We start from the raw sequence: 16,887 nt of genomic DNA, 5'->3' as shown, positions 1-16,887 counted from the left end.
TTTACATGGTACATCTAGGTGTTAAAATTTCTCCCAACTCAAGGCACTGCTAATAAAAATTAGAGGAGATATATGTGATACAAAAAAAATGCATCTGCATTTGGTAAAGATGTATTTCATCATTCCAGTTTGTACCAATAGCTTTCAGCCCTAAATATTCTTATTAATATTGCAAGATAGTTCCGGGATTAACAAAATTTTATTTTTCTTGCTACTTACTATTAATATTTTATGATAAATGTTTGTAAACTTTGCTTCTGAATATGCCTGGAAATGAGATTATACATTGTTAATACAGCAATTCATAGTGATAGTTCAGTTCAGTTCAGTTCAGCTGCTCAGTCGTGTCCCACTCTTTGCAACCCCATGAACCGCAGCACGCCAGGCCTCCCTGTCCATCACCAACTCCCAGAGTCCACCCAAACCCAGGTCCATTGAGTCAGTGATGCCATCCAACCATCTCATCCTCTGTCGTCCCCTTCTCCTCCTGCCCTCAATCTTTTCTGGCATCAGGGTCTTTTCAACTGAGTCAGCTCTTCGCATCAGGTGGCCCAAGTATTGGAGTTTCAGTTTCAACATCAGTCCTTCCAGTGAACATGATAAATACTCAGTAAATTTTTTTTAAGGAAAGGAAAAGAGCTCTGCTGCTGAAAAAAAAATTCTAATCACTGGCTTAGATACCATGCTTAGAGCCAGCCCTGCGGTTCTGAACAGCTGAAGTTGGTAAAAAGTAATGCAAGATGGGCTCTGAAATGAACAGGGTTGTTGCCAGAAGAGGAAGAGATCATTCTGTTATAAAATTCATTGTTTCTTTCACTGAAACTTGAAGTTCTTATACAGATGAGACTAAGAAGTATCATTTTGTATAAATTTAGCAAAAGGAGAAGATGAAAATTAACATTTAGTGATGCATTAAAACATTTTAGAGGGTAATCATGGTTTTTTCCAGAGTTGGTAAAAACGTCTGTGAAATTTTGTGGTAATATTGTTTCGGTTCCATTTTTTAAAGATCTTAGACATCAGAGATAAGTTTTTAAAAGAGAAATGAAGAGAGCACAATCGCTTTTGACATATTTCTGCCCACAAATTGTATCAGAGAAGGAAAACATTCCCGAGATGGGTAGCAATCGACGAGACCGACTTTTAAGGTCACTTGATATAGACAGAGTGAGATGGAAGGAAGGGAGAGGAGGCCTTGAGAACGAGGTTAAGTCAACTGCAGTTTAAGAAAAGCAGTCATTGGGCCAAAAGACTCTTTCACTTAAGGTTATTTCCCAAGAAATTAGTCATTTATTTTCAACCTTATGAGCTTAGTTCCAATTTAGTAGGAGCAGGGAAAGCTATTTCTTTGACACTGAAGAAGAAAAATTGTGGCTCTTTCCTCCAGGCTTGTGCTTTATTTTTCCATATTAATCTGCTTCTGAAAGTTAAAAAGAAATCAAAATAAAGTTGGGAAAGTGGTTTAACTAAAGGTTTTTTTTCCCCCTCTTCAACTCTTTGGCTTCATTTCTTTTGGATATCTTTCCATGTTTACTCCTATGAGGAATGAATTCCAAACCCAGTAAGGTATTTTTAAATACCAACATGTTTTTAATTTCAAATTCCTTCTAATAATGTGCCAGTTTTTTAGAGATACATATAAACACAAACAAGATAACATTAAGAATTTAGACTGACTCTAAAACACAGGAGACGAGGGTTCAAACCCTGGGTCAGGAAGTTCCTCTGGAGGAGGAAATGGCAAGCCACTCCTGTATTCTTGCCTGGAGAATCCCATGGACAGAGGAGCCTGGCGGGCTACAGTCCATAGGGTCGCAAAGAGTCAGACATGACTTAGCGACTGAACAACAACAACATGTTTGTTTTTTTTTCTGTAACTTTAAACTTTTTATTTTGTTTTGGGGAATGGCGATTAACAATGTTGTGGTAGTGTCAGGTGAACATCAAAGGGACTCAGCCATATGTATACATGTATCCATTCTCATCAAACCCATCTCGCATCCAGGCTGCCTCATAATGTTGAATAGAGTTCCACGTGCTATAAATAAGTCCTTGAACAGCAACAATGTTATGGAATAGTCTGGACTATATTGCTAGGTTATTGTGGACTATATTATGGAATATTTTTATCCATTTTAATATATCTATATTTAGATGATTCTTGGCCTGGCCTAATTTAGAATTCTTAGCTTGATAAGATTCAGTTTTATAGATTTATCTCAGATTTTATAAATTCTTACTATTTCCTAGAGCAAAGTTGTAAACCAAAACAAAATCCTTCCATTGAAAATGCCTTTATTTTATATTCTGCAACTTTACTATAATCATTGATTATTTCTAGTAATTTTCTGGTGGAGTCTTTAGGGTTTTCTATATAGAGGATCATGTCATCTGCAAATAGTGAGAGTTTTAACTTCTTCTTTTCCAATTTGGATTCCTTTTATTTCTTTTCTGCTCTGATTGCTGTGGCCAAAACTTCCAAAACTATGTTGAATAGTAATGGTGAAAGTGGGCACCCTTGTCTTGTTCCTGACTTTAGGGGAAATGCTTTCAATTTTTCACCATTGAGGATAATGTTTGCTATGGGCTTGTCATATATAGCTTTTATTATGTTGAGGTATGTTCCTTCTATTCCTGCTTTCTGGACAGTTTTTATCATAAATGGATGTTGAATTTTGTCAAAGGCCTTCTCTGCATCTATTGAGATAATCATATGGCTTTTATTTTTCAATTTGTTAATGTGGTGTATTACATTGATTGATTTGCGGATATTGAAGAATCCTTGCATCCCTGGGATAAAGCCCACTTGGTCATGGTGTATGATCTTTTTAATGTGTTGTTGGATTCTGATTGCTAGAATTGTGTTAAGGATTTTTGCATCTATGTTCATCAGTGATATTGGCCTGTAGTTTTCTTTTTTTGTGGCATCTTTGTCAGGTTTTGGTGTTAGGGTGATGGTGGCCTCATAGAATGAGTTTGGAAGTTTACCTTCCTCTGCAATTTTCTGGAAGAGTTTGAGCAGGATAGGTGTTAGCTCTTCTCTAAATTTTTGGTAGAATTCAGCTGTGAAGCCGTCTGGACCTGGGCTTTTGTTTGCTGGATTTTTGATTACAGTTTCAATTTCCGTGCTTGTGATGGGTCTGTTAAGATTTTCTATTTCTTCCTGGTCCAGTTTTGGAAAGTTGTACTTTTCTAAGAATTTGTCCATTTCTTCCACGTTGTCCATTTTATTAGCATATAATTGTTGATAGTAGTCTCTTATGATCCTTTGTACTTCCTTGTTGTCTGTTGTGATCTCTCCATTTTCATTTCTAATTTTATTGATTTGATTTTTCTCCCTTTGTTTCTTGATGAGTCTGGCTAATGGTTTGTCAATTTTATTTATCCTTTCAAAGAACCAGCTTTTGGCTTTGTTGATTTTTGCTATGGTCTCTTTTATTTCTTTTGCATTTATTTCTGCCCTAATTTTTAGGATTTCTTTCCTTCTACTATGAAATAAAGATCCTGGGGATCTTCATTTCTCCTTTTCTAGTTGCTTTAGGTTTAGAGTTAGGTTATTTATTTGACTTTTTTCTTATTTCTTGAGGTATGCCTGTATTGCTATGAACTTTCCCCTTAGGACTGCTTTTATAGTGTCCCACAGGTTTTGGGTTGTTGTGTTTTCATTTTCATTCGTTTCTATGCATATTTTGATTTCTTTTTTTATTTCTTCTGTGATTTGTTGGTTATTCAGCAGCATGTTGTTCAGCCTCCATATGTTGGAATTTTTAACAGTTTTTCTTCTGTAATTGAGATCTAATCTTACTGCATTGTGGTCAGAAAAGATGCTTGGAATGATTTCAATTTTTTTGAATTTACCAAGGCTAGATTTATGGCCCAGGATGTGATCTATCCTGGAGAAGGTTCCATGTGCACTTGAGAAAAAGGTGAAATTCATTGTTTTGGGATGAAATGTCCTATAGATATCAATTAGGTCTAACTGGTCTATACTAGAACTAATCAATGATTATAGTAAAGTTGCAGGATATAAAATCAACACACAGAAATCCCTTGCATTCCTATACACTAATAATGAGAAAACAGAAAGAGAAATTAAGGAAACAATTCCATTCACCATTGCAACGGAAAGAATAAAATACTTAGGAATATATCTACCTAAAGAAACTAAAGACCTATATATAGAAAACTATAAAACACTGGTGAAAGAAATCAAAGAGGACACTAATAGATGGAGAAATATACCATGTTCATGGATTGGAAGAATCAATATAGTGAAAATGAGTATACTACCCAAAGCAATTTATAGATTCAATGCAATCCCTATCAAGCTACCAACGGTATTCTTCACAGAGCTAGAACAAATAATTTCACAATTTGTATGGAAATACAAAAAAATCTCAAATAGCCAAAGCAATCTTGAGAAAGAAGAATGGAACTGGAGGAATCAACTTGGCTGACTTCAGACTAAACTACAAAGCTATAGTCATCAAGACAGTATGGTACTGGCACAAAGACAGAAATATAGATCAATGGAATGAAATAGAAAGCCCAGAGATAAATCCACACACTTAAGGACACCTTATCTTTGACAAAGGAGGCAAGAATATACAATGGAAAAAAGACAATCTCTTTAACAAGTGGTGCTGGGAAAACTGGTCAACCACTTGTAAAAGAATGAAACTAGAACACTTTCTAACACCATACACAAAAATGAACTCAAAATGGATTAAAGATCTAAACATAAGACCAGAAACTATAAAACTCCTAGAGGAGAACATAGGCAAAACACTCTCCGACATACATCACAGCAGGATCCTCTATGACCCACCTCCCAGAATATTGGAAATAAAAGCAAAAATAAACAAATGGGACCTAATTAAACTTAAAAGCTTCTGCACAACAAAGGCAACTATTAGCAAGGTGAAAAGACAGCCTTCAGAATGGGAGAAAATAATAGCAAATGAAGCAACTGACAAACAACTAATCTCAAAAATATACAAGCAACTCCTACACCTCAATTCCAGAAAAATAAATGACCCAATCAAAAAATGGGCCAAAGAACTAAATAGACATTTCTCCAAAGAAGACATACAGATGGTAACAAACACATGAAAAGATGCTCAACATCACTCATTATCAGAGAAATGCAAATCAAAACCACTATGAGGTACCATTTCATGCCAGTCAGAATGGCTGCGATCCAAAAGTCTACAAGCAATAAATGCTGGAGAGGGTGTGGAGAAAAGGGAACCCTCTTACTCTGTTGGTGGGAATGCAAACTAGTACAGCCACTATGGAGGACAGTGTGGAGATACCTTAAAAAACTGGAAATAGAACTGCCTTATGATCCAGCAATCCCACTGCTGGGCATACACACTGAGGAAACCAGAAGGGAAAGAGACATGTGTACCCCAATGTTCATCGCAGCGCTGTTTATAATAGCCAGGACATGGAAGCAACCTAGATGTCCATCAGCAGATGAATGGATAAGAAAGCTGTGGTACATATACACAATGGTATATTTCTCAGCCATTAAAAAGAATTCATTTGAATCAGTTCTAATGAGATGGATGAAACTGGAGCCTATTATACAGAGTGAAGTAAGCCAGAAAGAAAAACACCAATACAGTATACTAACACATATATATGGAATTTAGAAAGATGGTAACGATAACCCTGTATACGAGACAGCAAAAGAGACACTGATGTATAGAACAGGCTTATGGACTCTGTGGGAGAGGGAGAGGGTGGGAAGATTTGGGAGAATGCATTGAAACATGTATACTATCATGTGTGAAACGAGTTGCCAGTCCAGGTTCGATGCACGATACTGGATGCTTGGGGCTGGTGCACTGGGACAACCCAGAGGGATGGTATGGGGAGGGAGGAGGGAGGAGGGTTCAGGATGGGGAACACATGTATACCTGTGGCGGATTCACTTCGATATTTGGCAAAACCAATAAAAAGAAAAAAAAAAAAAAAAAAGAAAATGCCTTTATATAATTAAGGTCATTGTTTTACATTGAAGAGTGCATGTCTCTTATTGTTTTAAAATACTTCTACATGAAATTATAAATTATAAGGCTGTATGTTAAGTAACTAGGCCTTTGGTGGTGATCACTTTGTATTGTATACAGACATTGAATTATAATGTACATCTGAAACTACCTCAACTTCCCACACCTACAGATTCACCTGTAGCTAGGTTCAGTGTGAACATCTCTCTGGCATTTCAGCATTTCTTCTCCAGGCTGTTCCCACCTACTGCACTCATGATCCCATTTTTGTCTTTTTCAGAAGCTGGAAATTCTGACTTTAGCTGTTTCCTTTAACTTCTGCATATTCAATCTTTGCCATGTTTTATTGAAAGACTGATATATAACATTAAGTTTCAGGTATACATAATTCAACATCTGTATACAATACAAAGAGATGACTACTAAATGCCTAGCTGCCGTCCATCACCAAACAACTGGCCCACTTCACCCATTTCACACACCTCCTAACTCCCTTCCCCTCTGCTAACCACCAATCTCTTCTCTGTATTTATGAGTTTTTGTTTGTTCATTCTGTTTTTAGATTCCACGTGAATGAAATCATATGGTCTTTGTCTTTCTCTGACTTATTTCACTTGACATAATACCTTCAGGGCCCATCTATGTTGTCACAAATGGCAAAACTTCATTCTTGATTATGCTTGAGTAGTATGCCTCTGTGTGTGTGTGTGTGTTGTGTCATGTGTGTGTATGTGTGTGGTATGTGTGTATGTGTGGTGTGGTGTGGTGTGGTGTGTTTCTGGGCACAGAAACTCTGTAGTGGAAGGCTCATGAAAAGACAACTTGAAAAACCAGAGGACAAGCCTACTCCAGTGTGAAGGAATGTTTGTCTGTGCAGAAAGGGCACTAGATGGAACCAACAGACCCCTCCCGAACTGTGTGGACGTGGATCTCAGATCACAGGGCATGCACTCCTGTTTCCTGGAGGCAAAGAGACACCACAAAAGGGCAAACTCTTTGCTTAACTAAACTGACCAAAGAGAATCAAAGGTTTGCCTCCACCATCAAATGTAAAATGTGTTTTGAGGCCCATGGCTCTGGGGAGCTGCCATATGAAATGAATTACCAAGGCTCAGCGTGGGGGTAGGGGTCCACTGGGAGCCTCTGCAGCAGAGCCCAGCCGCCTGGACATCCTGGGGGCCCCAGGGCCTGCAGGACATGATCCAAAGGCCCTGCTCATTCCCAGGTCGTGCAAACCTCACCTCATTGCCTGGTAAGCAGACAACAGAAGATGGGTTCAGATCAGCTCTAGAAATGCCAGGACTGCCTGGAAAACCCGCTGAGCTCGGTGTGCATGCAGGTATTTCAGGGCTCCTCTGGCTCTAATGAGCACTCCTATTTCCAGTCTGGGTTTGCCCAAACAATGTCAAGTCAAACCACAAGAAAATCTGTTATCACTCAAATTGGTACATACTTTTCATACAACTGAAATATTATATAAAAGTCATGAACTGTTAGATGTAAAAGCAGAAATTGGACGCAGATACAGGTTCCCTTGCTACCTCTGTCTCGCCTTCCAAGGGGGATGTGAAGTTCGGGTCACAGCTGTGTTCCAAGGGTTTGTGCCTGTGATCAAAGCCTCTGCCACTGGAGGAAGCACTCGCGTGAGCCCAGTCCGCAGACCACTCTTGTTGCCCCTCCCCTTGTTCTTGTTCACGCCAACACTGTAAAAAGTTATGTGTTTGAATGATGTTTTAAAGCGCTCTGTGCAATTAAGTTCTGAAGCAAGGGAGCTGGTTTTCCTTCAGCACATATATGAAACTGCCAATAAATGTAAGACCTGGGTGTGTTTGGGGGAGGGGGAGGTGAAAACGAGGAAAGTTTCTGAAAGGAACAAACACTTCAAAAAAGTAAACCTGAGGTGTTTTTCCTTCTCATAATATTTTAAATGCTTTTATAGTTGGAAAAAGTCTACAAATCAAAAAATATATACCAGAAAAAAATGCATACCACTTCCATAATCACTTGTACCCAATTTTCATCTCTCCTTCCTAAAGAAACTTCCCTGATAACTTAGTTGGTAAAGAATCCACCTGCAGTGCAGGAGACCCTGGTTCGATTCCTGGGCTGGGAAGATCCACCGGAGAAGGGGATAGGCTACCCACTCCAGTATTCTTGGGCTTCCCTTGTGGCTCAGCTGATAAAGAATCTGCCTGCAATGTGGGAGACCTGGGTTCGATCCCTGGGTTGGGAAGATCCCCTGGAGAAGGGAAAGGGTACCCGCTCCAGTATTCTGGCCTGGAGAATTCCATGGCCTGTATAGTCCATGGTGTCACAAAGAGTCAGATACGACTGAGCAACTTTCACTTTCTAAGGAAAGCACTCCTGTTAAGTAATGATTGCAGAGAATTTCATACCACCTTCTTGCCGTGTGTGTTAGTGATTTGAAAACGTGGTGCTCCTTACTTTCTGTTAGCTGCTCTTCAAACGCAAGATTTTTTGCTGGAGTGGGTAGTCTAGCCCTTCTCCAGGGAATCTTCCCGACCCAGGAATTGAACTGGAGTCTCCTGCACTGCAGGTGGCTTCTTTACCACCTGAGCTACCAGAGAAGCCCTCTTCCTAAGGAAAACACTCCTGTTAACTAATGATTGCAAAGAATCACATACCACCTTCCCCTTGCCGTGTGTGTTAGTCATGCTGTTCCTTACTTTCTGTTAGCTGCCCTTCAAATGCAAGATTTTGCCCTGAGTTTCCATTATGTGGCTGTTTAGAGCCATTTGAAAGCATTCCTCTGGGTGGCCTAGTTTGCTTATGAAGCTCCTAAGAAAAATAAAAGCCTCTATTCTTGAACCTGATTGGAAACCAAGACACATACCCAGCACATGTTGTTCAGAGGGTGGTTTGGGAAAGGTGACACATCCTTAAACAATTTGTGAAGCAGCATTAGCTGCACAGCCTCTGGGTATATTAACAATGCAATGAGTAGCATGTATTGAGAGCAAAATAAAGTTTAGGCAAAGTAAATTCACAGAGCAGCATCACCAAAAGAAGGCCTAGAAATGCCTCTCAGGTGTCAAGCCCTTCATACCTCTGTGTTTAGTCGCTCAGTCATGTCCAACTCTGCGACCCCATGGACTGCAGCCCACCAGGCTCCTCTGTCCGTGGGATTCTCCAGGCAAGAATGCTGGAGTGGGTTGTCATGCCCTTCTCCAGGCCTCTAGCATGCAGAAAATTTTACACTTCCATTTCTGTACCCTTGATTGAGAATGTTCCTGGCTAAGGAAAATGGCCAGAGCAGGATAAAATTAACCAATAAAGAAAGAATTCCAGTGCCTGGCACAGAGTAAGCTTGGTAGCTAATAAAATCATTTCACGTTGTACAAATGTTAGGTAAGCTGTGGCCTGAGGCCAATGAGTCACATGAGTCTCTGAAGTTCTGTTTAAGGAAGCCGCTCTCACTGCCCACCACAAGTACCTTTCTAAGCCATACTTTTCTCCTTTCATCTATTTTTAAAACTTTCAACCCTTGTCTACCTTTTAGTCATTTAAAGTCTGGACTGCTGGACTCCACTGATCAAGCTTTTAGGCTAAACATTCAGTAACCACCATTATTGGATGTGGAAGGAAACCTCATGGTTAGTGCAAGAAACTTAAGAAAGTTAACTCCACAAAGAGTAGGAGTCATTTTGATGAACTCAGGACTATAAGTTAGGTAACAATGTCGTGTATGGAGTTGAGTCATAAAAGGCACCGCCATTGAGGAAACACTGGATTTGGACATAATGTGTGTGATGGTCTGGTGCATGCGCCTCTAGAAACCCTGTCCAGAAGACTCCAGGGACAGCCAGCAAGCACACCGTGGGCTCCATCAAAGACCCAGGTGCCCACAGCATGCCAGATGTTTCACATGTACCCTTCATTGGTTTATGTAATATGAAGTTATGTAACTGGCATCAAGGGCTTGGGAATAAATGCCTCTGACTCTCGGAAATCTGGAGAGGGAACCACAGAACCACCACCAGGTCTGGGGGGAGGAGGGGCAAAACAGTGGTTTATTTCTGACAGGCATCAGCCAGAGGGGCTGCTTTCTAAGGGAGTCTGCAAGGCAGCGGGGGCAGTGGTGATGCCACGTGAAGCCTGGACCACTGATACCCCAGAAGCAAAGTGCTAAAGTGGGCAGACTGACCCCAGGGCCAAAACTCCTGCTCCTTTGTCCCTCTCACACTAACCTTCAGACCAACCAGGGCTGGGCTCCAAAGAGTAAATGCCAGAACCAGACTTTAGACCTGGTGAAGTCATCACTCTGATAATGGATAGCATTTACGGAGCACTTAACCTTGTCCTGGGCCCTGGGTTTATGGGATTCGAATGTGTAACCTGTATAGAGCCAAGCTCCTCACGGTCCATTCGTGACTGGGACGTGAAGTCCTAGACACAGAAACCTGGCAGGCAAGGAGCAAGTGAAAGTAATTGTTACCCTAGTTTCACTGTCTTTGAAGCTGAAGAGCACAAGTGTGTACTGTGAAGCTCTTTAAAAATCTCCTACCTTTGCTCCACTCAGCATTCTCTCTCTCTGAAGTTGCTCCCAAAATAACCCCTGTACTCCCAAGCTCTCTTCAAAACAGGGTGGGAGGGAGCTCTTTCCTCCCTTGGCCTCCTTCCTCTGCTTCCCCACCTGCGGTTCTCTCCTCTCCCACAGGGAATCCTCTGCCCTTGCCGGTATAAACTCCCCCTGCCTGTGCTTCTTTACATGTTTGAGTTTTCCTTTCATACGTGGCACACTTGGATCCACAGAAGACTCAGGAAACAATCACACAAAACAGGATGAAGGAGAGGGGCAGATACAAAGATCAAAAGATATATATATAGAGAGAGCCCGTGAACACAGGTGGAAAAGCATTTCTATTAAAGGTGTGTCCTGTCTCATTTTATCTTCCCATTGACCCTCAGATGACCCATCTTCCCATTAAACACTTGAGAAGGCAGAACCAAAAGGTTCCATAACTTGTCCAGTAAGTGGATGAATCAGGATACAAATCCATGCAGCTATGATCTCAGCATCTATGACTTTGACCTCTATTTGATGCACCCTTTTCCATAGAGGAACTGAACAGCATAAGGCAGCTGCCTAGTTCCTTACTCAGGTAGTTGGGTTCACCACCTGAGTAATGAACTTCATTTCATCTCTCCCCAGGTTTAAAAACGACGACAACAAAAAACTATTGAAGGAGAGACAGAGACTAGAGCAGAGGCCCTGGGAGGGAGGTATTAGGTGAATTCTCTGTAGATGGTCATTGCAAATCTCTTTCCCTCCAACTTCTTACACAACATATGCTGGGCATTTAGACACTAGACTCTTTCTACATCCCATTTGCTTGTGGAAACCAAGCTTTTAATGTAGTATCATGCATGTGTGTTCCATCATGTCCCAAGCTTTGTGACCCCACGGACTGGGGCCTTCCAGGCTCCTCCATCAGTGGAATTTTCCAAGCAAGAATACTGGAGTGGGTTGCTATTTCCTGCTCTAGGGGATCATCCCGACCCAGGGATCAAACCCATGTCTCTTGTGTCTCCTGCATCTCCTGCATTGGCAGGTGGATTCTTTACCACCTGGGAAGCCCCATGATGTAGGAATGTTTGCAGACTTGGTTGGAACAACTCCTGTCTAATGACTTCTGGCAAGCTTGTAAAGGAACCCGGACAAGTTGTCTGCTGAGGAAGAGTTGGCAATTAGAAAAGAAGGAGGATTTTTAAATAGGGATCAAGAAGAACAAGGAAGTAACCTAATTAGAGAGAGACATACTTAGATTGCTGCGGAGTGAGAGAACCCAGCTGAAGTTGGATTTATGATGAATTCTTTTGCTTTGTTGTGCACATATCATGCCCAGTAGGGCTGGATGAGCTGAGGGCATGGGGAAGACAGAGTTGATTATGATTTTGTTGGATGGATGTCATAGATCAGATCAGATCAGTCGCTCAGTCGTGTCCGACTCTTTGCGATCCCATGAATCGCAGCACGCCAGGCTTCCCTGTCCATCACCAACTCCCGGAGTTCACTCAGACTCACGTCCATTGAGTCAGTGATGCCATCCAGCCATCTCATCCTCTGTCGTCCCCTTCTCCTCCTGCCCCCAATCCCTCCCAGCATCAGAGTCTTTTCCAATGAGTCAACTCTTCGCATGAGGTGGCCAAAGTACTGGAGTTTCAGCTTTAGCATCATTCCTTCCAAAGAAATGCCAAGGCTGAGGAGGTTTAAAAAACTGGTAAGAGAATGAGAAGGTGGACTGTAGAATCTAAACTGGTCATGGGAGGAAGTGAAGACAGGACATGATTTAAGGAAAAGCATATAGGCCAATGGACTGGAGGTCATGATGAGAACAAACAAGTTCAGTGGCCAAATCAGAGGGGAAGAAGTTGTTGTAAGAGAATTTGGAGGCTAGTCTGTTCAGAGTGCTGAAAATAAGAACCAGGGTGTGACTCTGGCAGTGGGAGCTCAAATGTGGTGAAGACCATTGACAGGAGGGGGGTCAAGAAACAGAGAGGCCAGACAGCCTTCAGTACCCTAGCCTGATCAAGGTTGTCTCGTATACAGCCTCCTAAACATTTCATATTTTGCTTTCTTATTTAAATCATCAGTCTACCTAGGATGGATGTTTATGTGTGATATGAAAGTACCATTTTTATTTTCTTCCATTTGGATAACCAACTGTCCTTGGGCCATGTGTTGAATAACTTAGTTCGTAAATATCCCTTGAATTCCTTCCATCTATGCTATTACTGATTTTGCTTTACTCAGTCCATATCACTCTGGGCTGATGTACTATAGTACCCATCGATCTTCCCCCTCCACAGTCCATAAAATTTATTTTTCTAAAATACAAATATGACCACATCACTCTCCTGATTAAAGTGCTTCAATAACTTCCTTTCATTCCCTGCAGAATAAAAGCCAGGCTCCTAAGCCTGTCATATTTAAGATGTTTCACAATATTTTTATTTACAATATTTCTTTGCTTATCAAGATATCCCCATTCTATGACATTATCCATATTTGTGAAAGTGAAAGTGATTCATTCGTGTCTGACTCTTTGCAACCCCATGGACTGTGCGTCCGTGGAATTCTTCAGGCCAGAATACTGGAGTGGGTACCCTTTCCCTTCTTCAGGGGATCTTCCCAACCCAGGGGTTGAACTCAGGTCTCCCACATTGCAGGCGGATTCTTTACCAGCTGAGCCACAAGCTGGTAAAGAGTCCAAAATGGTTAATTCAAATTACATTTTAAGTCTTTTATCAGAACTATTAGATAGACTTATAATTGATAGATCTTAAAAGTTCTAATTAAATTATTTGATATTTATTTGGCATTTACTCTGTATCAAGCAGTATATAGTAGATTCTGTATTTATTCTATATATATAGTGTGTGTGTGTATGTGTGTGTGTATATATATATATATATCTATATATAGATATATATATATAAGATTCTTCCAGAGTTTACAATCTAAAGGAGCACAAGAAGCATGAATACGAATATCTGTGGAAAAGGGAAGAATGTAAATGTAGCAACAGACATTTGAGTAAATGACTATGAGAGCTCCGATGAGGGAGCATTGGCACTTTGTTTAGCAGAGATCGGTGGAGGCTTTGTAGAAAAGTTAACTGGGTCATGAAAGGTGGGTAACAGAAAGTTAGAGGAGACAGGAGGGCATTTTAGATAGAGCAGTGGCACTGATCAAGGCAAAAGAAATGGGAAAGTGTGACCTTGGAGTACAGGATGACATGGAGAAAGGTGAACAGCCAAAAAGGTAAGCTGAGGCCAGAGCACAGAAATCCTTCAAGGACACGTTAGGAGACTGGACTCTAGTTAGTTGCCCTGGAGTCAATGAAAGTCTCTATTAAGGGACTGACTTACCTAGGTCATGACATGGTGGGGCAGACTGGAATGAAGAGAGATTCAATCTAAGAGGATACAGTAACAGGCTAGGCATGACATGCTGCTGGCTTGTCCCAGGAGGTAGAAAAGCTACAGTGGATGCAAGAGAAATTCCAAAGCAGAAAAAGTCAGATGACTAAAGAAAGAAGGGAGAAACAGGTTCAGTTCCGTGTACTCGCTTAGTCGTGTCTGGCTCTGCGACCCCATGGACTGCAGCATGCCGGGTTTCCCTGTCCATCACCAACTCCTGGAGCTTGCTTGTTCAAACTCATGCCCGTCGAGTCAGTGATGAGATGCCCATCTCATCCTATGTCCCCTTCTCTTCCTGCCTTCAGTCTTTTCCAGCATTGGGGTCCTTTCCAATGAGTCAGTTCTTTGCATCAGGTGGCCAAAGCATTGGAACTTCAGTCTTGCTCAGCTCTAAACGATAAAAACATGAGAATTTCATGAGAGAGTCCTGCATCTGATTAAATACCATTTATATTTACCTTTGCCATCATGAAATTTCTAGGATTTTTTTTGGTGACTTAAAAACTATTTCATATATAATGTATTTCTATAGCCTGACTTTACAGGTTTAGATTAATGTTTGTATTCTTGTTTCCCTCCTCCCCCTCTCCCTCCATGTGTGGCAGCTTCTCCTGGACATGGTTGGGTCACCTGATGAGGAACTCCAGGAAGCTGCTGCAGGTTGTATATCCAACATTCGCAGGTTGGCTCTTGCTATTGAGAAGGCGAGATACAGCTGAACCTGAATAGGCATGACAGCTACCAAATTTTACATGACCCTGTATGTGTCACTCCCAGAGCCGTGAAGCCTAAATTGGGAAACACTTCATAGCAGATCCTTTAGAAACAAATGTCTGACTGAAAACACAGGAAGTTAGAAATGCAGAGAATGTGGTTCACCCCAAAATTGTATGGGTATTTTTGTTCTAATTTAGGGATATGCCATGTGGTGACACATAAACCCAATATATTTGTGATAATTTTTTCAGGAATTTGAGAATATATATACATGTATACAGCTGTATATATGTATACAGATATATATATATATATGTACTTATATATATATATATATTTCAGCGATGCTTTTGTATTTGTGGTGATTTTAATAAAAGATGTGGTCTTCCCGTTGTGTGTATTTATAGTCATCCATGAGTGTCTTTAGAAATCCCTTTCTGTTAAACCAGTCTAACTGTCCCGTCACTATAGTTTTGTTTGATCTCTTGCAACCCTCAGGAGAGCTCTGAGATGTGCTGACTTGACAAATGGTTATGGAACAGAATTCAGAGTTCAGCAGCTGGGTTGAGAGAGAACATCCTGAGGTCATTCCAAGTTTCTCCTAAAGCTGTCAAACATCTGAAAAGACAATGTATAACTGTCACTGTCCCAGATAACACAAATCACAAAAACATAAGCACTGAGTGAGATTTTCACTTTTGCATTTCCCAGGCATAAACAGTGAAATGTTTTATTTCCCTCACAGGATACACCAACATTTTATTGAAAGAATTAATTTATGCCGATGTACGCACACCTCACAACACAAGGATAATATTACTTTCACGTAAACTTGCTTGGAGTTTCTGAACTTGTTTTCAGCATACAAAGTACTTTTTAAAAAGTGGCTACAAAGGATTAATAGCATTTTATCAAGTTATAGAAACATGAGAAGCCACTTAAAAGAATCACAGATGTAACCTTGGTGTGCTACAATGTTTGGGAACTGACCGTCCCCCCATCTAGAACTAGCTAGGAAAACAGCTTCTTGTATATCCGCTCAGTAAACCGACAGTCTCACTCTTTAAAGAGCAGGCAAGGTTTTATTGAAAAATATGAAGTACTGTGTATGTTTGTCATAATTTGGAGAAGACCGTAAACTTAATTGAATTAAATGTAAATAATTTGTATGAAATGAAAACCCCATACAGGATGAAAATTATCCTGATGATTCTGAGAATTTTAAGATTTTGTAAAACACCAATTCATCTTTATTGCTTTTCAAAGGAGGTTATAAAAGAGGATAATAGAAACAAGGAAATGGTATCAATGCTAACAAAGAATTGAATTTAAATAATAGTGTAAATCCTCAAACGCACGTCGGACTCTTTGTGACCCCATGGACTATAGCCGGCCAGGCTCCTCTGTCCGTGGGGATTCTCCAGGCAGGAATACTGGAGTGGGTTGCCATGCCCTCCTCCGGGGGACCTTCCTGACCCGGGAATCGAACCTAGATCTCCTGCATAGCAGGCAGATTTTTTATCATCTAAGCCACTAAGGAAGCTCTTTAAATAATAGTGTAAATCCTAAAACTCTCAACAGTAGGTATTATTAAAGACACTGGTTAGGTGTGTTTCACTAATATTAAAAACACATCTAGAAATCATGGATTATGACAGTTATAGAAAATGAATAAATATATTATTGTTACATTATTATTAAAGGAAGCTTTCTCCATCATTTTAAGATTGTTCATATTCTTGGAATTAGAGGGTCCTAAGAACTTGCCTGAAGAATCCCACGAACAGAGGAGCCTGGAGGGCTACAGTCCATAGGGTGGCGAAGAGTCAGGCTTGACTGAAGTGACTTAGTATGCATGGATGAGAGGGGAAGGAAGCAATAGAAAACAAACAATCAAACATCTGCAGCAGCACAAAGAGAACTGGATGAGTAGTTGAGAAGGATAAGTTCCTTTACCATGTGCAAGTGTGGGACTTTCATTTCTATGATTATTAAAGACATAAAATGAGAGCAACAGTACCATTTTAAAGGAAACTGAACTTGTGGGAACAGATACAGTAAGCTAACATGAAAATCATTTTGGGTATTTCTAAGAGTTGTGTCCTTTTAATTGGTAAGCACCCTGGATGTAGTGGTCTTCCCACAGGTGGCTCAGTGGTAAAGAATCAGCCTGCCTATGCAGGAGACACAGGAGATGTGGGTTTGATCC

At 40.6% G+C, this 16,887-nt stretch overlaps 1 protein-coding gene and 1 long non-coding RNA gene across 7 annotated transcripts in view; one reads left to right on the top strand and one right to left on the bottom strand.

Moving 5' to 3' along the window:
- Positions 1-15,067, top strand: part of ODAD2 (outer dynein arm docking complex subunit 2) — a 164,405-nt gene extending 149,338 nt beyond the window's left edge. For all 6 annotated transcript variants that reach the window (XR_015139504.1, XR_015139503.1, XR_015139505.1 and 3 more), the window contains one exon: positions 14,567-15,067. Coding sequence is in view for 3 of the 6 variants with exons in the window: in XM_086333863.1 (XP_086189989.1) it covers positions 14,567-14,680 (114 nt within the window). In the remaining 3 variants the exon portion in view is untranslated. The remainder of the gene's footprint in view (positions 1-14,566) is intronic.
- Positions 1,271-14,569, bottom strand: LOC147360931 (uncharacterized). The gene is made up of 2 exons (XR_015139508.1): positions 13,911-14,569; positions 1,271-1,420 (listed from the first exon to the last, which is right to left on the bottom strand). It is a non-coding gene; the product is annotated as an uncharacterized LOC147360931 (long non-coding RNA).
- Positions 15,068-16,887: the final 1,820 nt, after the last annotated feature.

The sequence above is a fragment of the Bos grunniens genome, chromosome 13, assembly GCF_055505025.1.
Source record: "Bos grunniens cultivar Pamir isolate PY7600 chromosome 13, Bosgru_T2T1.0, whole genome shotgun sequence".
NCBI classification, from domain to species: Eukaryota; Metazoa; Chordata; class Mammalia; order Artiodactyla; family Bovidae; genus Bos; species Bos grunniens.
Note: the sequence above shows the minus strand (reverse complement) of the source record. Positions and strands in the feature narration are given on the sequence as shown.